At 46.9% G+C, this 27,937-nt stretch overlaps 1 protein-coding gene across 13 annotated transcripts; it reads left to right on the forward strand.

Annotated features, from left to right (window-relative positions):
- On the forward strand, positions 1-27,881 carry LOC111836479 (inositol hexakisphosphate and diphosphoinositol-pentakisphosphate kinase 2-like). Of its 13 annotated transcripts, XM_023797782.2 has the most exons (31): positions 71-86; positions 2,830-2,909; positions 3,115-3,345; positions 3,698-3,893; positions 4,098-4,188; positions 4,501-4,586; positions 4,883-5,037; positions 5,566-5,667; positions 6,083-6,244; positions 6,369-6,490; positions 6,578-6,679; positions 7,077-7,163; positions 7,538-7,613; positions 7,723-7,832; positions 8,401-8,466; positions 9,579-9,664; positions 9,960-10,085; positions 11,482-11,526; positions 13,894-14,015; positions 14,602-14,784; positions 15,222-15,363; positions 15,524-15,747; positions 15,847-15,974; positions 16,121-16,235; positions 16,604-16,711; positions 16,774-16,890; positions 16,979-17,107; positions 17,460-17,550; positions 18,366-18,491; positions 25,404-25,541; positions 25,677-27,881. In XM_023797782.2, the coding sequence occupies exons 3-31, from the start codon at positions 3,202-3,204 to the stop codon at positions 25,811-25,813; spliced, it is 3,516 nt and encodes a 1,171-aa protein (XP_023653550.2). In that variant the 5' UTR covers positions 71-86; positions 2,830-2,909; positions 3,115-3,201; the 3' UTR covers positions 25,814-27,881. The 13 variants fall into 13 exon arrangements, with proteins under 13 accessions (XP_023653552.2, XP_023653547.2, XP_023653551.2 ...); XM_023797784.2 differs by lacking the exon at positions 3,115-3,345 and having other exon boundaries at positions 1-86; XM_023797779.2 differs by having other exon boundaries at positions 34-86; positions 2,830-3,345.
- Positions 27,882-27,937: the final 56 nt, after the last annotated feature.

Raw genomic sequence — 27,937 nt, forward strand, 5'->3', positions numbered from 1 at the left:
CCTCAAATGGGGTTAGAGCGCAGCCGCGCCGCCGATGTGTCTCGGAGTGAGGAAGCGGACGAGCGCGAGGAAAGTCATCTGCCTGTGTAAGTACGCAGTCTCACTTTTAGTTCTGTCATAATTAGCTCCTTTGTAGATAAATTAGATTTCCCTGGGAATCACTTAGCATGAATAATTGTTCCGTTTTCTCTGCACACCATTGCGTACTTTAAGCAGATAATTAATGCAGCTGTCACAATTAATTAGACATTTATAATAAGTGATTGAAGTTAGTCAGCTCAGTTACTGAGCGTTTACCCATGCATGAAGGAGATAGATAAGCATCGCTTTGATTTTCTCATTGGGTTCTCAAATGACAGCCATCACTGTTTATGAGCGATTTTAATGTTTATTTGGGTCTCGAACACATCCGGCCGCTCAGTTCAACCAATGTTGCGAGCAAACTGTGCAGGCGGCTGATTCTGCTCCTTGACCTCTCATAACATTTATGCAGTTTTGTTTTTCCTATTAAAAAACGTTTACATGCAAATACTGACTAGTTATTTTTATCCCGTCGCCCACTTCAGGCGTAATGGAAAGAAGCTCTGTATCGAAACCCCCAATAAGGAACTCTGCTAGGCCAATATTAACTTCCTAATTACGCTTATAGAAGTGATGCAAGTTGCCAACAAATATTTAAAACCTTAGTTATTGGGCTTGGTAGTGTTTCCTTTTCGGATTAAACGAACTGTCATTACCTCATTAGCCGAATGACAAGTTTAAGAGCTTTGCCTAAATCATATGAAAACCACCGGTTTACAAAGTGTGACATGCATGCCATCGTGCACACGCTAGGTGGCAGTGTGGAATGCTGAAGAACCTACAGTATCTTTAATTAAGAAACTTGATCCTCGTGTAACTGCTCTTATATCGTCTTTAAGCCATGTATTCGTTACTTGAAACCACTTTTCCTGGTGAGGATTTTGGTGCATTTAGTTACATGTTTCACTGAAGTATTTCCATCTATTTAAATGGCAAATGTTGAAGGGAAAGTGGTTCATATACAGTGGCTCAGTGGGTAGCACTGTCGCAGCACACATCTGGGGTTGGGTGTGAGGAATCCCGCCTCTGTCCAGGTCATGTGATCACCCCACATCGTCTGGATTTCCTCCGTGGTCTCCGGTTTCCTGCCGTAGTCCAAAGACATGCACTTCAGCTAATTAGTGTATTTAACTTTCTCTTAGTGTGTGTGACTGTGTATGCAGGTGCCCTATGCAGGTCTGGCATCCCATTCAGACTATATCCAGCTGTGCCCTGTGCTGCCTGGGTCGCCCCCCCCCTACTCAGGATGATCACTTAGAAGATTGATGGATGTTTTTCATATATAAGTAGGAAGAAAAGTTGTGTTTTTATGGGTTTGTACTGATGTGTTGTTATGGAGTTGCGTTAGACTGATGCTATAAGTTTTCTGAATGTAGTTTGACAGGTCTGTCATATGGGAGCAGAAGTCATTAGTTCCATCTTGACCAGAGTTCACCTTATACCAAACACATTTCAGCTCCAGGAAACAAACCAAGTGTAACACCCCTCCTCTCCCAGCCCAACTTAATGCCCCCCAAGCTTAGGCCTGGGTCTGGGCTCTGCTACCTTTCTCAGCACCAAGGTATTTAATATATTTTTTTTGGTTTCTTGTGGTCTTATACTTCTGTCGTTTTGTGATGGAGGAGGGAATCCATGCATCCCCTGAGAAGCAGCCACTCAGTGGCTCAGTGTGTGCCGCATCACTCACATTGCAGTTCCTTGTTTGCTAATTCCAGAGCATGAGTTCCTTGATCCCTGACACCATAGCTGTCATAAACTTTAGATAGTTATTTGATGCGAAAGTTATGCAATAACTGCACAAGTTTTTGTTTTCGGTGATATAATTCCAACAGCGCGGACCCCTGTTGACCCCAAGCAGCTAATCACGCTGTGTATCTGCTAATCTCACGCAGCTGTCCCACGTTCTGTTGCAGTCGTCACTGCGGTACGATAAATGAGGTTCATTCGCTATGTCAACGAGGCCTTCGGAAAAGCACTCTTCATATTCTCCCAGATATTTCTTTTACCCTATTAGTTAGTCTGCAGATAAGCATTTGTTGATGGTTCTCTGGTCACTGGGCCGAGTGCTTGCTGAAAAGAGTAAATCATGGTTAACCACTACATGACAGACAAGTGACTTTCAACTGACCAGTGAAATCGTTCTCCTCAGTCTCCATTTCTGTGTCAACAGAAAGCATGGCTCCCTTGTGGAGATGTGCAGCAGGCTATTGTGCTCTAAGGATATATATCTCACATAACCCTCCCGCTTAAAATTACCAGGAAAGGAAACACTTGGAAAATATTTTTCCAGAAAGGCTGAGTGTTTTAACATGTTACAGTTGAGTTTATACTTCTAGGATGGTGTGTGTCCTGGCAGCACCAAATCGAGAAGGACCAATGATCCTTAAGTTGCTATGGAGGCAATTATGAGGCAAGATGCGCTTGTTTTCATTTCCTAGTTGGCTAGACTGTCGTTTGGGGTGTAAATGTTTGTTCATCATTTTAATGGTCTGTCAGGGCCCTTGATTCGTACATCTGCTGGACAGGTCACCTTCTGTTTGCTTCAATCTTTCATCACCTCAGTGACAGAGATGAGTTATTTTTGGCAGCTGTGTAGCTCGATGTTCTGTCCCGAGAGCGGCTGTGAGGCCCCCGGAGTCCCAGCTGCATTGGGGGCGGCACCGGGTCAGTCTGTGACTGCAGAGCTGCTTTCCCACCCACTGCTGATCCCACACATCTAACCTTCCTTTGGATGTGGTGTGCTTGCAGCTTCAGCAGATTCGCCCTCCCTAATTCACTGTGGTGGAGTGTTAAAAGACAAGATGGACTCTGGTCTTGAGCTTGCACAAGTAAGTAACTTGAACTTTAATGTGTTTTTCCTTGCAGGAGGTGTTTCCTGAACTGTGACACCTCTACCATAGATGTTGGGTCATGGCAAGGTGTAGGTAAAGTTATGTAAACCATCTTGGAGGCTGCCACCATTGTCTCGATCATCCCGGGGGATATTGGGGTTGTGTAGATCATCTACTTCTAGTGTTCATAGGGAGCTTTCAGTGCCCCTAGTCACCCCGGTGCCGCATCGGTGGTGTTCTGGCACGCAATGGCACAGCCGGACAGCAAGGGTCCACACGGAGGGCTGTGATGCCCGCGCCCCACCGTCCTGGGAGCCGGCGTGCCACTCCCACCTTCTTCATTGGCTCTGAGGAGGATGAGCACACGGGCCCGGGGGACAGCGGAATGAGGACTGACGCGGAGCTGCCAGAGGACAACGATGAGGGAGACTCTGTGAGCACGCCGCTGGCGGGAAGGGGGCGTCTGGCCAGGCCGGCCGCTCTTTTGCGTTATGCCGTTCGTCTGAACCCGCTGCATGCGAAACGGAAGTAAAAATTGAAGGGGGGGGTGGGAAAAATGTCATTTAGCGTAGACGACTAAAAGGAGCTTTGGCTGAAATGTTCTTAGTTCTAAAAATAACTGGAGATATTAACAAGGCCACGTTCGCTTTTATATCCGAGCGAGGCTCTGCAGCAGATTGGAATCCGTGCGTTAGTCAGGGGGACCGGCTTCAGCGGAGCAGCCTAGCGCTGGTGGCGGAATGAGCGGTTTCAAAGGATACGCCTTGCGCTCGGTGTCCCCCCAGCCTCCCGAGAGGCAAATCGTGGTGGGGATCTGCTCCATGATGAAGAAGTCCAAATCCAAGCCCATGACCCAGATCCTGGAGCGACTCTGCAAGTTCGAGTACATCACGGTGGTCATCTTCCCCGAGGAGGTGATCCTGAGCGAGCCGGTGGAGCAGTGGCCCCTCTGCGACTGTCTCATCTCCTTCCACTCCAAAGGTAGCTCCTCAAGGTCGTGCCATATGACCGTGGGGTCAGCGGTGCCTGGCGCTCCAGTTTTTATCCACGTTTCATCTGCAGTGTGCTAACACTTGGGGAACCTCCTGACTTTTATGCGTTTGGGTTTATGGAAAAAGCCAGTGTTTTAATTTCACTGCGCTTGTTGTAAGATGTACATTTGCACTTGTTTTTGTGTGATTTCAGGGTTTCCTCTAGACAAGGCAGTGAGTTACGCCAAGCTGAGAAATCCACTTCTTATCAATGACTTGAACATGCAGTATTTCATACAAGACAGGTGAGTCACACCTGCATTGTAATCTAGTGGTGCTCTGGTCCAGAATATTCTATAAAAAAGGAGTACATTAGGAATCGCTGACATACCTTCTTACTTCAGTCTTTGTTTGTAACATGCGCTTAACTTCTGTTTTGAATTTTGGCTTATTATTGGAAAGTGCAGATTTTATTTACACATTGTAATTCATTTTTTTTTTTTTTAATTAACTGTATCTTGTACAAACTGAGGAAAAATGTTACTGTTTTGATCCTAGCTTCACCAGTCTGCCCGTCCTCTTCTAAGAGGCGAATTGCCATAATGTGTGTTTTTCAGGAGGGAGGTGTATCGGATCTTGAGGGAGGAGGGCATCGACTTGCCTCGTTACGCTGTGCTGAACCGGGACCCCGACAGACCAGAGGGTGGGTGGTGTGGGGGCCAGGCCCTCGTCAGTCAGTAGTCCTAGTGAGGGTTTCATTCTGTGACAGAAAATGTGTGCAGCAAATTGGGCTCAGGTCCCAGATGAGTTTCTTCTGCTTCTGTAAGAGTATCCAGGTTTATGTGCTCTGTGTGACGGCAAACATACTAAATAATGAAGAGCAGAGCCGAGTCTGGTGTCCCTCTGTCCTCTGAGCGTGTGCCAGCAGACTGTTTGAGGCGTCCAAGTCCCGGAGTCTTGTTTAATTTGGCGTTTAACTGAGAGACTGTGTCTTCTCAGAGTGCAACCTGGTGGAGGGTGAGGACCACGTGGAGGTCAACGGAGAGGTCTTCCAGAAACCCTTTGTGGAAAAGCCCGTCTGTGCTGAAGACCACAATGTGTACATCTACTACCCTACTTCTGCTGGCGGGGGTAGCCAGCGCCTCTTCCGGAAGGTTCTCTCTCTCTCTCCCTCTCTCTCCTTTCTGTACTGTCTCCGTCCCATGAGGAAATGTGTCATGGTGATTTCTGTGACAGCTATACTGCGGTTGCGGAAATGGAGAGTCCCTTAAGATGGCCTCAAGGCAGGGAAGAGGTCTGGTGTTATATTTAATCTCCCCTTCGAGTAGCAGTCACTTTGAGAAAAACGTGTCTTTAGAGTACCGATGGTAGCGATGTGCTAGCTCGCTAATCAGGACAACATAGTCACTATGGCGACGCAAGCAGCTGTTTTCCAAGCATGCGAAAAGACTGTAGGTTCTTCTCTTCACTTGAAAAGGGCTTAATTATGGATTTAAAAAGTTTCTCCATATATTTACACAGTTATCTAGAGATTAGCTAAACCATTTGCAACTGTAAAGAGCTCTGAGGGTAAACTCCAAGTCTGCTTCAGTCCAACTACTTACATTACATGACAAGCCTTACTCTAAAAGCAGGCCTGGTGAAGAACTGCGGTTTGACAGAGTCCTGGCACTCCCCTACAGATTGGCAGCCGCAGCAGTGTGTACTCGCCCGAGAGCAGCGTCCGCAAGACAGGATCTTACATCTACGAAGAGTTCATGCCCACCGATGGCACAGATGTCAAGGTACTAGCTTGCCGCTTTGCCTTGATGCTATGCTGGTCATGTTCCTTGGGCGAGCACGCCCCTTTGCCTTGATGCTATGCTGGTCATGTTCCTCGGGCGAGCACGCCCCTTTGCCCTGATGCTATGCTGGTCATGTTCCTTGGGCGAGCACGCCCCTTTGCCTTGATGCTATGCTGGTCATGTTCCTCGGGCGAGCACGCCCCTTTGCCTTTATGCTATGCTGGTCATGTTCCTTGGGCGAGCACGCCCCTTTGCCTTGATGCTATGCTGGTCATGTTCCTCGGACGAGCACGCCCCTTTGCCTTGATGCTATGCTGGTCATGTTCCTCGGGCGAGCACGCCCCTTTGCCTGGATGCTATGCTGGTCATGTTCTGTGCATATTGTGACACATTTTGGATGTGCTCTCGGGTATAGGTGTACACAGTGAGCCCTGACTATGCCCACGCTGAGGCACGGAAGTCACCTGCCCTGGATGGCAAGGTAGAGCGCGACAGCGAAGGCAAAGAGGTCCGCTACCCCGTGATGCTGACCGCCATGGAGAAGTTGGTGGCTCGCAAGGTCTGTCTGGCATTCAAGGTGAGTCTTGCCGTCAGCCGTGACTCTTATGTCCCTTTAGCATGTAGCACCGTTTATCTTCCATATGTTGTTTATAGCTGGTTTTATGGCTATGTGGGCTATGACTGACCCTTCTACTCTCCAGCAAACCGTGTGTGGGTTCGATCTGCTTCGTGCAAACGGCCACTCCTTTGTCTGTGATGTCAATGGCTTCAGCTTCGTGAAGAACTCCATGAAGTACTATGACGACTGTGCCAAAATCCTAGGGTATGTGAAGCGGGCAGGCACGCGGTCCGGTTTATCCGTGCACGAGACCCGCATGGGGCAGACAGTCACGCCCTTGGGTCATTTCAGGAACATCGTGATGCGGGAGCTGGCTCCACAGTTTCACATCCCTTGGTCCATCCCGACTGAAGCTGAAGACATTCCCATCGTTCCCACCACCTCTGGAACCATGTGGGTCATGCGGCACATCCCCCCAGCATTCCGAAAATGATCCGTATCCATTGTCAGTTGCAGGCCATGTAACGGTCCCCTAATAGCGCTTTAATACTCTGCTTAGCATGGCAAGCAAAGGGACCTTCATGTGTGAGGAACTGTCAACTAATTTTTTTTTTGAGCCAAAGCTTAACAATGGTGAAGTCCTGTACTTAGTCTTCAAGAGATTTTCATGGCTTACTCCAAGGGAAAAGGAAATTTCCCATCCACACTTCAGTTGTATTCATAGTTCACCAAATGCTCACTTTGTCACATGATACAAGTCCTCCCAAACACAGTGTCTAGTCTTTTAGCCTTTTGCACTGTGCAGAGATGCTGCCCAGGTCTTCGAATGCTGATCTGTTCCCTGCCACAGGATGGAGTTGCGCTGTGTGATTGCGGTAATACGACACGGCGACCGGACGCCAAAGCAGAAGATGAAGATGGAAGTGAGGAACCCAATGTGAGTTTGGTGTGTCCTGAGTATTCGGGCAGCCTTGGAGGGAATCACCAGCAGTCATCTTAAGCTTTCTTAATTAAAGAAGCTCTTTTTTTACTTAAAACAGCATTTTGACTGAATGTGCTGGAGTTCTTCTGTTTACACGAGTTTCCTCAGGGAACTCCGATTTACTCCAGCAGCCCAAATACATTCGTTTTGGTGAATTGCTCCTTCTCAGTTGGCCATAGTGTGAGTGTGTGCCCTGCGATGCACTGCCATCCTGACACCTCAATTCATGCATCCACTTTATATTTGCAAGATCTCTTTAGTATAGCCCTTAGTAATCGATCAATCAATCAATCAGTCTTCTGTTTGCTCTCCTCTGTTTGTTTCCTCAGGTTCTTTGATTTGTTCGAGAAATATGGAGGTTACAAAACGGGCAAGCTGAAGCTGAAAAAGCCGAAACAGCTGCAGGTGACCCTGTGTCGTCACTGGCGCCCCCAGGGCGGCTCATTCAGACGGGGAGAGCTTTACAAACACAGCAGTGCTTTAATCTCTCCGTTCCTGTGGAACGCCCCATCAGGAGCTGTTGGACATAGCCCGGCAGCTGCTGGCAGACCTGGGCCAACACAACGACTGTGAGATTGAGGAGAAGAAGTCAAAACTTGAGCAGCTGAGGACGGTTCTGGAGATGTGAGTAACTGTTAGGTGGTGTTGAGCGTACACAACACACAACTTTGTATTGTTGGCAGCACTGAGCTGTGATAAAGCAGTGCTTATCCTCTTCAGACTTAGAATTAGTGTACAGTATGTGTTAATGAATTATGCTTACACAATGCATAAGCTCTCTCCTTCGCTCTGTTGCTCTTTTTCTTCGGTTGGACTTCCTCCCAGACCTGTTTTTGAACATCCACCATATTCTTTTGTCTTCATTCAATGTTCCCTACAGGCAAGATCAGATTTTCAAGATTTTTGTCCTCTTCCTGTTCCCTGACGCTTTGGGCTTAAAGTCTGTGTCTGCTTCCACAGCTCGATCTGTTAGTACTAGTTTCACTAGCCTGTCCCCTTCTCAAATGTCTTAATGTACTTAAACGACAGTAGTCTGAGGGACTATCCTTCAGTAGCCTTCGGTGACAAGATGGTGACCCTGTCTCTGGATGAATATCTCTGATCGCCTGAGGCGTCTCTGCCTCCCAGCCACTGTCTGACTGTTGTACATCTCCCTCTCTCTCTCTCCCTCTCTCCTGCTCTCTCTCTGAAGGGAATCCAGTGTGAATGACTACCAGTGCGCCCTTCTTACGCCTGTTGTCTTTGACAGGAGTAAAAGGTTTTCTCTTCCTTATTATTGGTTCTCTAACAAGCGCAACCAAATTAACGTCCAGTTGCGACTGCACCCCTACTGACATTGTAACTGCAGACCTCTACTTTCAAGCCTGGATCTCCCCAGAGACCTGCCTGTTTGGGAGTGCTGTCCATCCCTGTCTCTCACCTTGGTCATGCGGCTGTCCTGACTGCGTTTTCTGCCCGCATCCACATGGGACATGTCACGATGTGGTCACATGTACCGGGAGTGCACAGGTGTTTTTGACTGCAAAAAGAATGCCCAGCCCATATATGGTAAAAACAGAATGCTGTGCTTTAAGCAGGTGATACCGCGATGGGACACATTGGTGTTATCTTTCACGAGTACTACTGGCGGATAATTAGGTTTGGGTTCATGTGGCACGTGAGGCAGTCTGGGATGGTGTTCAGAAAGGTCACAGTGACACCTGCTCTCTGGGACAGCAACATGACTTAATGCCTGCAAGAGCCAGGGGGCGACTCAGATGGGGAGTGGCGAGATGTGGCATTTAAGGTGGGGAATATGGCGAGATGTGGCATTTAAGGTGGGGAATATGGCGAGATGTGGCATTTAAGGTGGAGAGTGGCGAGATGTGGCATTTAAGGTGGGGAATACGGCGAGATGTGGCATTTAAGGTGGAGAGTGGCGAGATGTGGCATTTAAGGTGGGGAATATGGCGAGACGTGGCATTTAAGGTGGGGAATATGGCGAGACGTGGCATTTAAGGTGGGGAATATGGCGAGACGTGGCATTTAAGGTGGGGAATATGGCGAGATGTGGCATTTAAGGTGGGGAATATGGCGAGACGTGGCATTTAAGGTGGGGAGTGGCGAGACGTGGCATTTAAGGTGGGGAATGGCGAGACTTGGCATTTTAAGGTGGGGAATATGGTGAGATGTGGAGAAAGATATGCAGTTTCAGTTCAGTTGCTTTGTAATAGACATTGAAACTGAAACAAGCATTTTTATGGGCATTCCCCAGTCGCTTGGCAGTGTAAGCTGGTTTTGCAGTCGCTTTGGGTGCAGATAAATGACAAATGAATTTGAAATGTTAAGGTAAGAACATATTGAGTTGCGAACATTCCATCCTCTTTCCAGGTACGGCCATTTCTCAGGAATCAACCGGAAAGTGCAGCTCACCTACCTGCCACATGGGCAACCGAAAACCTCCAGTGAGGAGGAAGGTAAAACATGAATATCTCTGAGTACAGATTTAATTCCAGAACGGTAACCTGTGCCAAACCTACACCATGACGACTAATATCAATGAGTAAAAAGCGAGGTAGAATAAGGAGGAGGCAGAAAACAGTACAAATATATGTATTTTGTACACAACAGACTCTAGGAAATGAGGTAGTAACAAATAGTATGAGTTACAAAGTCTGAGTTCTGTAAGTTTGTATGGGGGGGGGGGGTAGAGGCTGAGCTGGCTCCCACTCAGACAGAAGTTTGGCCTTATGTGTGTCTGCCTCCCTCCAGACTGCCGAAAAGAGGACCCCTCTCTGCTGCTGGTGCTGAAGTGGGGCGGTGAGCTGACCCCAGCGGGCCGGGTGCAGGCGGAGGAGCTGGGCAGGGCTTTCCGCTGCATGTACCCTGGAGGACAAGGTAGCATGCTGGACATGCAGCAGCACCTGCTCTCCCAGTGCAGTCCATCCGCCACCCTCATCCTCCTCTTAACGCCACTGCATTCGTGCTCTCATCCTCTGCGTTTGTCTTTAATTCTGATATTCTCCCTGTCCTGGTGCAAAATGGTCTCTCTCCATTTCTGTCATTCACACTGTCCTGATATTTATTATACAGACACTCCTCTACTTACAAACTTTCAACTTACGAACTTTCAGACATACGAACAAAGAGGACTGTAAGTACGACTTAAGGCCGCTACTCCCACCGCGCAGCAGCATAGCGTGCATACTCCCAGCATACTACTTCTTTGTACTTGCGTATACCCTTAAAATGATGTTGAATAACGACTTGCGTTCGTGATTTTAAATGTTCGTATCTCATTCGTAAGTAGAAGAGCGTCTGTAATTTCTGTTCTTGGTATTCACCCTGTTCCAGTGTAAAACTGCAGGATTACTCATTTGTGAAAGCTATATGTACTAAGATTATTATTATTATCATTATTATTATTATTATTTAATAATTAATAATATTATAGCACCCATTCATTATTGTTACCCCATCAATCTGTCAGGGCTGTGGCAAATCCCGGGAGGTAACAGGCTAACCCACTGTGCCACTTTCATTTCAGCTTGTCAGAAGGAACCAATCGATCTACTTACAGATTGCTTTCTAAAAATGACTTTCCATTTTCCACTCCCATATAAATAGATGTTGAGCCCGTAAACAGGACATTCGTCTCGGTGTGGCATCGAGCCAATAAGGGACGTCCTCCAGAGAGGAGCTTCAGACTTCAATCACGCGCCGGGCAGCCGGAGAAGGCGCCCAACTGCCTTGGCTACTAACAGCTATAGTAAATAAACCATAAGTACAGCAGCAGCCGTGCCAAGGTCTATTTTCTGAATGACATGTGCTGCTCCTTCCTTGTCCTTTTCCATTTCCACTGTCTATCTGTGGCGTCACTGCTCCTCTTGTGGCTTGGAGGACTCACTGCATTCAGGATCACCTTAAATTTATGTGTTAATTTTTCTCCTATTTGCATGAGTAATGTAGGAATATCAACTAATTTACCATTACACTTGCAATGGTGAACCAATTATTTCTTCAGTGGAAAGTGCAAATTCGTGTCATATTTTGTTAATATGCTAAACAAGGCTACGCACTTTGGTCCTTTTAAAGGGACTTAAAATGTATATGTTCTCCGTGTGTAATTTTAAATAGCTGCTTTACTTGCCAGCTGCCTGACGAGGCTCAGGCCTGCCAAAGCACTCGTGACCAGACACCTATGCTTATCCTGTTTTCAGCTAAATGGACTGTTTAAACTGTACGTCCCAATTGCAAGTGTTCTGTTAATTCTCTTCTGCATTTCGTTAACCAGATGGTAGTCGCAGGTCCCTGGGTTGTGAGTCCCCTATTGGCTGTGGTAAGAAGGATTATGGACCCCCCCCCACCTGCTTGCTGCACTAATCTCATTCCTTGCGTTGGCCCTAACATATTTAATACCTCCCCAATTCTGAGTGTCCTCAGCCACATTCATCATCATTAAATGCACACAAAACCAAAAAGACACTCCAGATACCGTCATTCAGAACAAGATGGTCGGAAACTCCAACAAAAACCGCGATTGATTAAAAGAAAATGCGACCGGTATCTGTTGGTGGTCAGGAAGTTCCACGGTTAGGATTAGCTAGCGCCATTTCTTGTTGCAGGGTTAGCTGCTGGTAACTGCTGATGCAGAATCCCAGTTAGTTTCACCAGTCCTCGTCACGGAGAGCTGGAAATCAGGGAGTGTTTCTGGGTGAGAGGTGGGTCGTGGCGAAAACGATGGCAGTAACAGCCATTGACTGACCGATGATACGATTTTCAGTGCAGGAGGTGGCGGCCCGAGTCCCATGGAGGCCCCTGGGCTTCTGGGCAGGTGACGTATCAGCGGCACAGGCAGAATGTGGGCAGCTTCTTTTGTCACTCCAGAGTAGGGCTGGGCGGAATGGCAGAATATTCAATCACAATCATTTTTTTTTCTCACATCAGTCGATATTGATCATTATCACAATATCATTTGAGTCTTTTCTTTGGCTCCTTGGTATTCCTCTTAAACTGATTCAGAACATGGAAAAAAGGCAGCAAATTGAAATTGAACTGCAAACTGAAATCTAATTTTAATAAATACATCGTACAATAAACTAAATAAAAAAAAAATAAAAAATTGTTGTAGGCCATAACATTAGAAAAATGCAGGCAGAGGTTTGTTGCTGTTTTTTTTCCCCAGACTGCCCCTCTGCTCGTTCCAGGGCTCGGGTTTGACGTTACTAGGACAGCTGCCACCCGTCCCATAGTAAAAAGTAAAACGCTGTGTCTTGTGTTTTTTGAACTAGTACGGGTTGTGATTTGTTCCATATGTCTTCAGATTGAAAGTGGAAATCCAAATTGCTGGTGTCTCTTACTGTTGGTGCTTATATTCTGTACGTTCTGCTGCGTGGCAATGCTTCAGGTCTTAGTTGGCAGTCGTTTTTGGCAGTGTGTACAGTACATAGCACCAGTCTGCTGCGTGTCGGACTTTACACTGCGAAAAGTGTAGCCACAGCACCAGTCTTTTTACCTTGTTTGTCCACAATATCTCCTTTATTAAAAGATAAGTAGGTTGTCATTCTTAAATGACTACCATATGATTGGTTGGAATTGCGTTCGACCCAGTGATGTGATATGTGCTATGAAGCAATGTTCCTTATTGACAATTGGTCAAAGTTTTTTTTTTCTCATTTTCTTACCGATTAAATTATATATGACGATAAGTTGATATATGTATTATATCGCCCAGCCCTACTGCAGAGGTTGGTTTGAATGGCAAGGCTGTGAACTATGACAGAATGTTCTAAAATTAGGAGTGGGGATGCATGCCTTTCATTTGAATTCTGCTGTGGCGGATTAATCCTATTGATGTAATACTAATGTTTGCTCAGTTCTATCATGAAGAAGACCCTTTCCCCCAAAATGACGCCTTTAACCTTTTGGAAAAGGTCCATGACCCCTTTCAGGAACTTTTATGTTGTAGCATTATGATCATTTGAATGTTGTTTTCCGCTGTTTCTTCATCATTATAGTTTTTTGTTAGGTGTTATTTGGGACACAGGATTAAGGAGTTAACTTTTACTGCATTTAGATCAGACCCTTGGCTGGCTGCTGGGATCTGCTCGGATCGCAGGAACCCGTGGTCTGGGGCTGCTAGGTGAACCTCTGCACAGCTCACTGCTCAATCTGCTGGTCCCAGTTTAACAAACCTGTGATCAGTGCCGTCCCAGTCCTTCTGGACAAGAAACTGGGATGGGGGCTTGAGGGTGGTGGGGGGGGGGTGAGATTTAGTACCCAAAAGTTTTCAGTTATGGGGTTGCAGCCTGTTCTGTTGAACATAGGAGATCTAGAAACTTCTCTTCGAAATTTACATTGATCTCCTGAAGTGGTCCATACTTGAATGAATTGTGTTTCTGAAAATATTCTATATGGGTGATTTTTTTTTTTGTACTGTCAATGACCTACAAATTTGAATCTTCCCTTTTACGTGCTTTACGTCCTTCTAAGGGGTCATCGGTGTTATGAGGTTTCATTTACAGGGTGGAGTCACTGAGGACTCCTGCTGGTGCTTCTCCATCCAACAAACCGTGTCTCTCCTGGTGCTCAGATCACCTCGCAATGTGTAACCCTGCCGCGCTGGTGCTGCTGTGAGATTGGCTTAGAGGGTGCTTGGCCCGCGTCTCCGGTTCTGGTCCACCTGACGCTGTCCGGTCTCCTCTAGGGGACTACGCCGGCTTTCCTGGCTGTGGTCTCCTCCGCCTGCACAGCACCTACCGACACGACCTCAAGATCTACGCCTCCGATGAGGGAAGGGTTCAGATGACCGCTGCCGCCTTCGCCAAGGTCAGAACAGGCCCATGGTGCTCAAGGCTAACCCATAATGCAGCGGTACATAGATTAAATTAGTTTAGATGAACCTCTTTTTAGGGCGGCATGGTGGCACAGTGATTAGAACTGTTACCTCACACAGTTTCCCCACAATGTCCAAAAACATGCTGAGGTTAATTGGAGTTGACAAATTGTCCATAGATGTGAATGTGTGTGCAAATGGTGTGTATGTGTGAGTCATTTATATATTGCATTGTGGGAACCAAATGTCCCCATAATATGATATAAAAAAAACACCTGTTACTTTGAGCAAAGTCAGTTTTATTAAAATCTGTGACAGCGAGCCATAGAAATTAATGGAGAGTCCCCACAAAAATATAATTACAGACCTGTGTGTGCATGCGTTTGCGCGTGTGCTCACCCTGAGAAGGGTTGGCGCCCTGTCCTGAGTTATTGACTTTCTTAGCGTAAATAACTCATAAGCAGACACACAAAGTGTCTTTTAGCTTGTGGGTGTCCTGGTTGTGTATTTCCACATAGCCTGTGTGTGCTTATACTGATGCGTCCGTGTGTCTGGTTACATGCTGTCTGTGGGTGACAGGGCCTACTGGCCCTGGAGGGGGAGCTGACGCCCATCCTGGTGCAGATGGTGAAGAGCGCCAACATGAACGGGCTCCTGGACAGCGACAGCGACTCCCTCACCGGCTGCCAGCGCCGCGTGAAGGCCCGTCTGCACGAGATCATGCAGCAGGACAAGGACTTCAGCGAGGACGACTTCAACTGGGTAACCCGACCTGCTCCATCGGCAGGTCCAAAGCTGGCCCAGAGTGGCCGTTCTGAAGCACTTACCTCTGTTTGGAGACAAATTGTAAAACTGGTGATATAAAAGCTGTATCGATGCTCCTAATTCCCAAATTGCCTCTGGTGGTTTGGAAGGTGAATTACAGACCCTAATAATTTAATTGCTCTGGAGGTATTTTTTTTTTGTAAAAAACCTCCCTTTAATTATTTGTGAGCTGATGCATGATTTTATGAAAAGAACGATCATTGCCTGTGCATTGTTAGTACTTCTGCTCATCTGGCCTGTCATTGCTTTTTGTGTAAGCATCCGGTTATGACCTGTGTATTTTTACCCAGCCAATAAACACCTCTGTTGTTCAGTTGGTAAGAATGACCTGTATGTGATGCTTGATGTGTGTCTCGCTGTGGCTCTGTGTACAGCTTGCCCCGACCAGCAGTCCTTCCTTGGTTAACTCCATGAAGGTGGTGGGGAACCCCGTGAAGACTTGCGACAAGGTCTACGCCCTTATCCAGAGCCTGACCTCCCAGATCCGCAGAAGACTGGAGGACCCCAAATCTGCAGGTCTGTCCCTCGACGTTGCCGACACTCACACACGCACACATGGTTGGTTTCTGCTGTCCTGAGTTTGGTGTCCCCTCAGAATCTCCTCCATCCCTGTGGCTTTTCTGGCAAATTCTAAATACTTAGTCAGACCCAGCTGACTCAGACACGCCCCCTACAGACCTGCAGCTGTACCACAGTGAGACCCTGGAACTGATGCTTCAGCGCTGGTCCAAGCTGGAGCGGGACTTCCGGACGAAAAGCGGCCGCTATGAGATCAGCAAGATCCCGGACATCTACGACTGCGTGAAGTACGACGTGCAGCACAACAGCTCACTGGGCTTGGAGGACATGCAGGAGCTGTTCTGTTTGTCCCGGGCCCTGGCTGATATAATCATCCCTCAGGTGAATCCCTGTGTTTGGGCCCCCCTGTTCTCACCCTGCCCCCGCTTCCTTGGCTCACACTCGATGGCCTCACTCATCGCTCGTCACTCGTCACACTAGGAATACGGCATTCACAAAGACGAAAAGCTGGACATCGCCTATGCCTACTGCCTCCCGCTGGTGAAGAAGATCCAGCTGGACCTGCAGAGGACTCACGAGGATGAGTCGGTCAACAAGCTGCACCCGCTGTGAGTCCGCGCCCTACACCGTGAAGAGCGTCTCCTCGCTGTTACTGTGCTAGTGATGTGCACTGTCAGCATGACTTTGGGGGGCATTTAGCCCTTCGCTCTGCAGATACACCTGCACTACATGGCTGTGTTTTGTTTTGGGGCAGGTATTCCCGTGGGGTGATGTCGCCGGGACGGCACGTTCGCACGAGGCTGTACTTCACCAGCGAGAGTCACGTCCATTCCCTCCTCAGCATCTTCCGCTACGGAGGCCTGCTTGACGTAAGCTCCGGGGTGTCAAACTGTATTTGGTAGAAGCTTTTATCCGAAGCAGCATACATTTTTTTTGAGAAACCAGGGGTCACAGTCCCTGGAGCTATTGGAAGTTAAGGTACTGACCAAAAGCAGAACCACTCTGCGGACCCAGGGATTTCAACCGGCAACCTTCTAATCACAGCATCCTAATCTACTGAGCCACACGCTCCTCCCCAACACTTCAATGTTGGTGCTAATTTTATGTTCTAAGTTAATAAAAAAAAGTTAAGTGCTAGAGGCTCACACCACTAAATCATCACTAAATTTGTCCACTAGATGGTGCCATTACAAGGTGTGTTTTACCTCTGTTCGGACTTTGCTTGTGTCTTGAGCAGGAGGAGAAGGACCAACAGTGGAAGAGGGCCATGGATTACCTGAGTGCGGTTTCAGAACTGAACTACATGACCCAGATCGTCATTATGCTATATGAAGACAACAACAAGGTATATTCCCATACTCCTGTGGAGCAGCTTTGTGTTGCTACTAAGGAATGTTCTTCTTGTAGGACCCCTTCTCTGAGGAACGCTTTCATGTGGAGCTACACTTCAGTCCCGGAGTTAAGGGCTGCGAGGATGAAGAGAATGCCCCAATGGGCTTCGGTTTCCGCCCTGCCTCTGCTGAGGTGGGTGTGGCTTTGGGTCTCGGAAATCGGGATGTGGCTGGTGAAGGGTGGCTGACCCAGGCCTGCCGCTCTCTTCCTCCTGCTCCAGAAGACTGACCCCGGCAGCCTGGAGGACCTGTCGCGCGATGAGCCGGATCGTGCCATGCTGCTCTCCGAACCGGCCGCTGTCAGGAAACGCTCGCCGCTCATTCGCAACCGCAAGGCCGGCTCTGTGGAGGTACTGGGGCGTGGCCGGGGCAGGCTGGGGTACCTCATGACCCCGTCTACGGTCCGTCCATGATTAAGTCATAGAATCATCATAATGTAGCTACAGCCACTCCTCTCTTAGCGACTGAGTTCCGTTCCAGTGACCAGATCGTTAAGTGAAATGAAACTCCAATTATAGCCAAGGTGTGACCATAACTGTGCTTATGACTTTACTTCAGTCTTCCAAACTCAATTTCTTTTGTCAGTTATGAAGTGGATTTATTTAAAAGCATTTCATACTTCAAAGATTTCTCTAACTCCATTGTGCGTTGGTGTCCGGCATGTAAAGTTCTCCTGCGCTGACCATGCCCACGTTTCCCTAGGTGCTTTCGGATGCCTCCTCCAAGGCTAGCAGCTTCAGGTTCTTCCCCTCCTGCCCCCAGCACCCCCCGGAGATAAAGCAGAGTGGATTAGGTCGGTGTCACCTTTCCTGCTCCCGGTGTCACACTCCTCTAAGTTAATGATCCTGTCCAAGGTCACAGGAAGTCGGCTTCCGAGGGCCCTGCGACCTATGAAAAAAAATCGGCTCCCGGTGTCGCGGGTGGAAGGTCAGATGGAGGCCTGCCCCCCCCCCCCTTGGTGACACCACCCTGTCCAGCATTCCATCCAGCTGCCGTGGAGTTATGTCGGGGCTGTAACGGAAATAGATCCAAGCAAAGGCATCCGAACAGCTTGACATTGCGTAGCAGCCTGCTAACACAAGCGTGATATTTATAATTCACATCATCTTAACGAGTTGCTAAAATTTATATAAAAATGCTAGCGTGTGCCAAGGAAAGTGTTTTGTTCGCAGAGGGCAAGCAGGCATGACGTTGGGGGAGCAGTGTATTTATAAGCTTGTGGTCGGCCTTTGGGTGGGCTGTACTATAGGGATGTTATTAAATTTAGCTGTCACAGCCCCCCCACCAGGACAAATGCCCTGTGTCAGCAGTATGTGAAGATGCGCTCAAGGCTAAAGTCATGTGCTACAGGGTGTTCTAGCACGTTTTACTCCATGGCATGTGCATGCACTGTTTCTGCAGTTTTTGCAAGTTATCTCTTGTTTGATTGTGCAACTTTGTGGCACTGCAGTCAGGGCCCAGAGGACTGCTGTGGCTCCACCTGGATGGGCACGACTGGATGCATTGCGGCTCAGAAACCTGCAACGTTTTCTGAATAACTGCATGATCTGTTGTGGTAACTAACACCTTCCCTGCCCTCCCCCCCAACCCCGTGGTTCTTCTGCACAGGCCCCCAGTGCACTGGAATCTTTAGCACCACCGTCCTGGGGGGCTCCTCCAGTGCCCCTGACCTGCGAGACTACGCTTGCACACACTGCAAAAAACTCTTCTCTGGCAACCAGGGCCACGAGGACGGTAGGTGTCCTTGATCTCTGAATCCCGTTGCTGTGGAAATGAAGAGACTGTCGTCTTGGCGACATGTTCCGTAGCAGCTGTGAATTGCCAGTGTAATTACGTGCCATGGGAATGATGCGGTGGTGTGAGCGTCAGAAAGCTCCTCCCTCAAAGCAGTCCCTCAAAAACTCACCTGTAACACTCACTGCACTATATGGTCACCTGTGTCTCACTGAGGTGAACAGAGGAAACTACAAGGGCAACAGATCTCCCCTGGATGGCCGAAGATGACCCCTGTTTGGTAGTGTAGATCTGAAACACTCTAAAAGTATTAAAAGATTGTTACCTCATTTTTTATATATTAAGCTCTGATATAAACAAAAACCTGTCATAGCTTTTACTTTTAATAACTCATAATTTTTTGGCATTCCACAGTTGTTAACTAATTGTTTTAAAATTGAGCTACAGTGAAACCAGCTGTGTTTTATTAAGGTAACCTGGCTACAAATGTTTTCTATGGAGTCATCTTTCCCCTTTACACGATTTCATTAGCTACACTTATGGATATAGCCACTAGGGGGCCCTAAATACCCGTTTTGTCTAACCATTTTGCTAACCATTTACTGGATGTGTTTATTTACAGCGTGCTTAACCTTGGAAAGCTAAAATGAACATCTGCTGAGGTTATAACTTGCTTTTTGTAGCAGTATGTAGAAAGCAGCGTGTGAAAGCTTACACGTTACCTCGCACTGTAAAGGAAGAGGCTGGGACTGGCATGGGAGAGAAAGAGCTTAACTGCTGCTAGAACAGGCAACTGATACTGACATCGGTGGCCCAGATGATAACATGTGTGACTTTATTCTGTAGAGACCAAATGGGAGCATTAGGGAGAAATGACTTTCCACCCTTTCAGAATTCACTGCTCCGTTGTCCACGGGGTATTGCTGTAGTATTAGGGATACAGGCTTTTTCCCGTGGCTGAATATCCTGGAATGTATGTTCCTGTGTATTTAGGAACCTCCATGAGGATGCCTCTGTGCATTTATCAACCTCCATGAGGCTGCCTTTGTGTATATATGAACCTCCATGAGGCTGCCTCTCTGTATTTAGGAACCTACATGAGGATGCCTCTGTGCATTTATCAATCTCCATGAGGCTGCCTTTGTGTATATATGAACCTCCATGAGGCTGCCTCTCTGTATTTAGGAACCTACATGAGGATGCCTCTGTGCATTTATCAATCTCCATGAGGCTGCCTTTGTGTATATATGAACCTCCATGAGGCTGCCTTTGTGTATATATGAACCTCCATGAGGCTGCCTCTGTGCATTTATCAATCTCCATGAGGCTGCCTCTGTGTCTTTATCGACCTGCGTGAGACTGCCTCTGTGTCTTTATCGACCTGCGTGAGGCTGCCTTTGTGTACAGTATATATGAACCTCCATGAGGCTGCCTCTGTGTCTTTATCGACCTGCATGAGGCTGCCTTTGTGTACAGTATATATGAACCTCCATGAGGCTGCCTCTGTGTCTTTATCGACCTGCATGAGGCTGCCTGTATTTTGTAGATACTCCTGTGACTGAGGGTTCAGGTAATTTTTTTTGTTATTCTTTTTTATGTTTTCACTTGCTTTTTTTTCTGACAGTGTTTGGGATAAAGGACCCAGGAGTCCTTTGCAGAACTTTTGCTTTTCTTGCATTTTTTTTGTATTTTAAAGTCTCTTCCTCCAAAGAAACAAGTGACTTAGGAACTGAGTTTTAGTTAGGCTGTGTACCTCGTGCCCCCCCCCCCCCATGCTGGGGGGGCTTTGGGCTTGAGTGCCCATGTCTGGGTTGGGAAGGGAGCAGGGCTGTCACTCTGCTGCTGCTTCTGCGGAATCAGCTCATTCTGGCCCAATGATGTCAGTCCATTGTGTTCTCATAAGGATTTTTCTGTTGAGCTACTAGTTCTGATGAAGTTACAGTAAGTCAGAGGACAGAGATCCGCTTATCTGTGTTATTGGTTCGAGTACTCACAAGACAACTGCTATTTGAACTGTCACTGTGGGCTGCTTACTTTTAAGTCCTTCTAACCTGGTTCCTTCTATTCTTATTGGCTTCCTGCTCAATTCTGTGAATTGGACTCATACCCCCTGTGTGTACACCTCTCCACAGCCCCTCCAGACAGCCGCATGGTGGCCGAGATGGCAGCAGTAATGACCTTTATTTATTTATTTATTTACTTTTCCTTCCTCCTATCGCAGTGGTTATCAGAGGCATATGCAAAGCACCCTGCTGCTGATGTCTGCCTCTTTCACATGCGTGTTCCCATTTTTCCCTGCATGTCCCTGGGAAACACACACATGTCTTTGTTAGGATGGCTCTGGATATCCATCTCCACATCTCACCCTAACATCTCTACCTGTCTGTCTGCTCACTGACTTTATAAAGCAGACCTCACACCTTGTTAATTGACTTTGTGTATGTGTGTGTGTGTGTGTGTGTGTGTGTGTGTGTGTGTGTTTGCATAGATCACATTTGAGGACCAAATTGTCCCCAAAGTGTAGTCAAACCTGAAATAACCTCAGTTTTTTAAAAATCTGTGAATGCAATCAAAAAAGTAAAAATGTCTTGTGTTTGGGTTGGTTACTTATGATTAAGGTTAGGGATGGGTAGAGGTTAAGGGTGTCGTGATTGGGATTAGGGTTTTTCCCATAGAAATGAATGGACAGTCCCCATTTAGATAGGAAGACCAAATTGTGTGTGTGTGTGTGTGTGTGTGTGTGTGTGTGTGTGTTTCCTTCATAAGTCTGGGAGTCTTGTTCAGAACCTCTCCTGATGGTCACTAACAGCTGCTTCCGCTTAATTCCATTTGCATTACTTCTCGAGACAGAAATTGTCGTTCCCATGGACACGTTGCATTTCCGTTAAGTGTGTTTTGATAAATATTTCTTAATTAAAATGGAAATGCTGGAAGTGGGTGATAGGCACTCTCAGCTACTCTCTGCTAATAGTGAAACAGTGAGACTGAATTGTTGCGTGTTGGTTGATTACCTTTTAATTACTTTTGGTTAATCCATTTATTCACATTATGCGTGCATGTTATGCAATATGTTTTTTTTATTTATTTAAATTGCTGTGAAGATGCAAAATCAATTTTGTCCATCATACCTGAGCAAGCAGGTACAAGTGATGGAAAGGTGTTAGTCAATGGAATCTTCTCTATCGGTCATATATTAGATGTAGAGAAATGTAGATGTAGAGAAATATATATAATTATATTTGAACATGTATATAATATGAACACTTATTAGAATTTGAACATTTTATATTGTGTGTGTGCGTGCGTGTGTCTATATATATATAAATAATAAAATATGCTGGTCATCTGTCAATCCCTTCAGACTGAGTGCAAACGGACCAGTATGGAGTGGATTTCTGTGTGCTGCCAGTCTTTGCTGAGATTTAACCTATTGTGACCCAATAAAGAGACAAATGAGAAACCAATAGGTAATGAACAGCAGGAGATTCTCCCATTCAGTATGGATATAAAGTCTCATTACTCCATCAACCCTGGTATTTCTGCACCAGTACAGCGATGGAGAAAATGGGAACCTGGTGACCATGCACTGGGCACATTTCCGTTACACACTCTGATGACACTTGTACAGTGAAGGTGGTACTTTGGCACTGAACTAATGGCTGTTTTATACGGCTGCCTCCAAAGAACTGGGTAGCCAGGGAATGCGAGCTCAAAATCTGTTGCCTTGGCAACAAGCTGTCTAAGTTTACTGGGGTTTCTCATGCTGCTCGTCAGGGTCTGTGGCTCCAAATGCTGCCCCATCAGGTGCTCAGAGGGTAACTGACTGCTGGTCACAGGCCCGCTCTGCTGCCCCGCAGGGCTAATGGCCTCCATGTGTAGAGCTTGCGTCGTTTTCGTTCATCATTCGTTCATTGTCTGTTTTTCCAACTCTCTACAAGATGTTGGCTTTTCACCAGCAACTAGACTTTTTAGGTGGTTGCTTGTTCAGTGAGATATGGAGGATATGACAGGCATCTCTGGTCAGCAGATCTTTCTTGTGATTGTTTTTTGCTTTGGTGAAGAGAGGATCATATGTACCATTTTGATAGAGCTGGGTGTACCAGAAGGAAGTCCTTATCAGCTGTGTGTGTGTGTGTGTGTGTGTGTGTGTGTGTGTGTGTGTGTGTGGTGTCATGTATATATTACATTGTGGGGACCAAATTCCCTGCGATGTGATGAAAACCTATTATTGTGTATGGGGACCATTTTTTTTGTTTGACCAGTTTTATAAAAATCTGTTACTGCAGTCAAAAAACTAAAAATGTTTAGTCTTGTATTTTGTTTGGTTACTTATGGTTAAGGTTGTCATTGTTGGGATTAGGGTCTTGCCCATAGAAATGAATGGACGGTCCCCACAAAGATGTGAATAAAAACTGTGTGTTTGTTCTGTGTGCCAGCCCCACTTTCTGTGTGATCTGTGAAGCACAGCATCTGATAGCTGGTTTATAGCTCAGAGAAAATGAACCCTGTACTTGCTAAATTGCTAAATTCCCTGCAAGCCGATAAACAGAATGCAGCTATTAGTGCTACAGATTATCTTAATGGGAAAGAGAGACGACTACGTGCAGCTGTGAACGAAACATGACCTGCAGCCCTAACTGATGATGGATCTTTGCATTTTTAGTCTGTTTACTGTAGCATGACGGTCTTGGGCATGAGGCCTGCTGCAGAGAGGGTCACGCTGCTACGACTCCGCTGTCGCAGTTAATGTCCTTTCTCAGCTGTTTTGAGGCAAAATAGAAAGGAGTTGTACGTTTGTTAATACCTGAGATAGCTAATGTTGTTACGCTATTGTCAGGTACTTTTATTGTTGTGAACTTAGTGCCAGCTTATGGGGGAAATTGCTAACTAAATAATCCATGATATTTAGCCTTGCAAGGCACGGTTATAATCACCCTATATAACAAACAGGTATTTCACTCATTCAAAAAAGCAAAGGAAAAAACAAGCCATATTCATAACCTTATAGTCGTCTGTTACGGTAGCCTCTGTAAGTGGATGTTGTACGGACTGGGTTTCTCTGTGTAGCCTCTGTAAGAGGATGTTGTACGGACTGGGTTTCTCTGTGTAGCCTCTGTAAGTGGATGTTGAACGGGCTGGGTTTCTCTCTGTAGCCTCTGTAAGAGGATGTTGTACGGGCTGGGTTTCTCTGTGTAGCCTCTGTAAGTGGATGTTGTACGGGCTGGGTTTCTCTCTGTAGCCTCTGTTGTACGGGCCGGGTTTCTCTCTGTGCTTCTTGCGGACTGTATTCCATACCAGTGACGCAGAATGTTTCCTTCTCAGTGGTGGGCAGGAGCAGGCAGAGGAGGTAGATTCTCTGACAGCCATGTTTATCAGTGGGTGTGTCCTCCGCACAGGTCCAGGTATCCAGCCTTTGCTCTTTGTATGGTACCCAGCCACTGGGTAAGCCTTCCCCAGTTAAAAAAGCTGCACTTTTAAATGAAATGTCACAGCTAGACTGTTCAGGTGAGGCCTGTAGATCTTGTTAGATGTCCTCCTGAAGGTTTCGGTCCTCAGCATTTACCTGTCTTACACACCAGAAGCTAGGTGATATTTTGTTTTTCTTTACTGGTAGTATGTTAGTGGGAGCCGATACTGGCCCACTGCTGTGTGCCTGCTGGTAGTTTTGATGCTGGTTGCATAGACTGCAGAGCACTTTTCCTCTGCACTATGCTAATGCTACCCCCCCCCCCCCCCCCCCATGCTTTTCCTTGATGTAACGTTCCTCTCCCTCTCTTCTGTCCTGTTGTTTCTGTCTTTCCCTACATCCTCGTATTGTCCTCCACTCTCCCTTTCCCTTTCAGCGCCTGGCTGCCCTGGATGGGGTGCTGGCCCGCTACCTTCTGTGGTGCTCCTACCACCAACCATGACTCCCTCAAAGCCCTCTGTGGTTCGCTTTACTGCATGCCTGCCTGAAAAGGGCTTTGTCAGTTTCGCCATCTTCCATTTCTGCGTATCCAAAGCAGGTCTGTGGCAGGCTTGGAGCCAATGCCAGGAGACGCAGGGCTTGTCAGTTCATCAGTTCGGAAACACCTGTGAGTGGAAACCAAAGTATAGAGAGGGCAGTACATGGTTTAGTCAGGGATAAAACTCACAGCGTCAGAGGAGAAAGGCCTCAGCGTTCGCCATCGAAACGCCAGTGTCGTTTAATCTTTGTGTAAACTTGTTTCCCAGACCTTCATTGTTTGAGGAGTTCTAGCTTGAGAAGTTCACCCACTCCGAGGTTAATATTGGAAAACACCTGGGGCTTTTTTCTCGGGATTGCATTTCGATTTTGTATCGAATGGCTGTCTCTTCATTGCTCTTCAGTGGGAACGGCCACTGGCAGGGCTGTGTTCCCTATAAGACAGGGGTGTTAAATCACGACAGCTTAAATCACGCTGGATAAGCGTGTGTGAGAGGATGTGTGAGGAGTGAATGATGTGAATGACAAACAAATGACTCGCTTGTATAGTGCTTTCGTGCCCATACATTGGCTGGGACATTTATACAAGTGGGCAACTATATACTTAAGGAATGCATAAAATCAATTTGACTGCATCGTAAATACAACTATACTGACTGCCTGTCTTCCTGGTTATACCTCAACTGTATCAACTGGTTGTATCTTAGTTGTATCCCTGGTTGTGGAGCTCAGTGCCAGTTCTTATTTACATACCAGAAGCCCTCGGATGTGACACAAACTCAGCCTTTTTGTTTCCCAAGGTGTCGGGAAGCCTGGTGTGAAATGTCTGCTGAGATTATGGGTAACCTGTGTGTGAATATGACAGCAATGCAAGCTACTGGCCCTGCTTATGGACCTGTTGGGGGGGGGTGGGAGGGGGTTTCTTAGGTCATTCTGATCTCGCCCTGAGTCTCTCCGCTCTGCCACAGGGTTCGAGGGCTGCTCCATGGTTCCCTCCATCTATCCGCTGGAAACGCTGCACAACTCTCTGTCTCTCAAGCAGATGGACGAGTTCCTGACCGCTGTATGCAAGAGTGGTGGCTACTCTCACTCCAAAGCCAGCAAAGGTAACGCCTCAAAACACATTTCCATACCACCCACAGCTATTATAACAAAGCCATTATGTAAAGAAGGTCTTTCTGAGTTGAATGTTAAAACATCTGCAGACATGCTGACCTGTTGCCATCTCATCCTTCTCGCAGCGCTGTCAACCATGTTAGATTCTCAGAGCCAGCCAGCTGCGGACGCCTACGTCCCCCAGGAAGTACTGTCCTCCTTGGTCTCACTCTGCTGTGAATCGGACTCCTGTACAGCAGGACCCGGCCAGGCTAATCCTTAGTGGACCTGGTGGAGGGTCTCTTAGCAGACAGAAGATCACCTGTCCACATCAGTAAAGGCCAAAGTACCCGTCCCGTGGATGGAGAGTCATTCCGCAGCTAAGGCTTTAACAACAGTTTAGAGCTGGTGCTCTCCATCACCGTTTGGCCCCCGGTTGTGCTTGCAAGCAGTAGGGGACCCTGCAGCACTCACTCAAGCTTCCCACATCACCCCAGAGTGGCAAGGAGAAGCCCTGGTTAGCCAAGTCAGTCATAGCTCAGCCAAGCGCACTATCGCCTCCAGCTGCGTTTCTCCAGCAGTCTACCAGTCAGTGGTAGCCTGTCACACCAGCCACTGTCAGATAGGCTTCAAAGACTCAAGAAGCTTCTGGCCCGGTATGGCTTGGGCCAAGCCATCCTACAAGTCGTCAGGTTTGTTCTCGGTGTTACTGTGGGGAAGCTGGAGAGAACGGGAACGCTTTGCTGGACACCTGATGCAGGAATTGCGGAGACTGGAGCGATCCACGTGTGTGTGGCTCAGCGTTGGAGAGCGCAAGGGCAAGGTGAAAGACAGCGACTGTTTCCAAACGCTGTCTGACATCAAAGCGAAGGAGTGGAAATAATCCTCTCCTAGGAGTCCTGAGGGGCTCAGCCAATTAACACACTTTTCTGTAATTCAGTAATTCATGTGGTGGTTTAATCCTGGGCTACTCTGTCTGTCAGGGGTTCGAGAAAATCTTACAGATCCAAAATGTGTCAAACAGCTGATTAATCCCTCACTGAAGCCAATAGTGATTTTGTTTGATAATGAAGTACCTGCATCTTACCTAAGGACTGTGGAACTGAAACAGGTGAATATCACCTTAAAGATGTTCATGCTGCATATCAGGTTCCCCTTGGTTCCTTTGGTACCATCTCCCATAAGTGCCTCCCCTGATACACGGTGCCAGCCAATTGCCGCATGCCGGCGAGCCCCCTCTCGTGCTTTCACCCACACTGTGTACAGGGGGCGGTCCATTGTGGCGATCCCTTGTCTCTGGGGCCTTTTGCTGAAGAGCAGGGATTTCAAATGCTCACAGACTGGAACAAAACTGGCAACTGTTGGTAGGTAAATCGGGGGGGGGGGGGGGGATGTCGGAACAACCAAACACCCAAGCCACCGCTCAGTTTTACTTAAAGATGGTGAAGCAGATGCTGACAGGAAGAACTGACCCTTTGTCATGAGAGGTCTCCTGGATGCAAAAACAATGACTGGAGAAGATATGAGGAATTCACATTAAACTGTGTGGGGCGCCCTACAGTCTTCCTGATATATATTTTTTAAACATTTAAACTGTTTTAAATCTAATGTTTAGTTCTTTATTAACTATCTTTTTTTGCAGTGTTTCTTTATACTGGTTACTGCTGTTTTTCTGCTTGTGTGTGTATGCGTGAGCGCCGTTCGTTAGTAGCTATAACTGGAGAATAACATTGTGACCTCATTTTATGTAGGAAATGTTCAATAAATAATCAATAAGGGATTAGGGCACTCATGTCAGTTCAAGAAAACTGCTGTCTGTAGCCAACACTGTTAACTGCCATAAAACAGGAGAAAGACAATAAAGGATGAGATTTGGTGTAATGTGTTGTCTGAGTTGTTATACATTGTGTAAAGTTTATATGTTATGCTCAGTAGGAGAAGGTGCTGTGGGTAAGGCTTCTTCTATGGTTAGATTTTTAGGGTCTTGTGTAATTGTGTCAAGTCTTGAGTAAATTAAATCAACCAGCTACGAAGGATTCAGCGCGTCTCTGGTCACCCAGCTGTCTGTGTCAGTGTTGAGTCTGACGGAGATTGTGCAGAACCAGTTATCTAACCTGAGTGCTTGACACTTAATGTAATGTACGCTGGTTGTTTTTTTTCCTATTTTACCTCTTTTGGGGTGTTTATTAAATTGGTTCATGTTCAACCCTGGGAATTCTGTATGCACCACGTTAACTAGTAAACTGCAGCCTTACTAATGAATGTATACATGTTTGCTGTTTTGACATGTTACTGTTCGCACAGAGGACTGAATTTATCGGCATATTGAATAAATCCTATTGTAGCTTTAATTGGTGTAATCCAGATGAATCCAGTTTTCCTGCTTTTAAATAAAGATGTTATTAAT

Source organism: Paramormyrops kingsleyae, chromosome 13 (genome assembly GCF_048594095.1).
Source record: "Paramormyrops kingsleyae isolate MSU_618 chromosome 13, PKINGS_0.4, whole genome shotgun sequence".
Lineage (NCBI taxonomy): Eukaryota > Metazoa > Chordata > Actinopteri > Osteoglossiformes > Mormyridae > Paramormyrops > Paramormyrops kingsleyae.

Excerpts from the sequence above, each read along its gene's own strand:
- LOC111836479 (XM_023797779.2), top strand. The coding sequence starts at position 3,202 with ATGCCCGCGCCCCACCGTCCTGGGAGCCGGCGTGCCACTCCCACCTTC. Across the intron at positions 5,038-5,565 it reads GCCAGCGCCTCTTCCGGAAG|ATTGGCAGCCGCAGCAGTGT; the intron begins GTTCTCTCTCTC and ends ACTCCCCTACAG. Across the intron at positions 6,491-6,577 it reads GACTGTGCCAAAATCCTAGG|GAACATCGTGATGCGGGAGC; the intron begins GTATGTGAAGCG and ends GGGTCATTTCAG.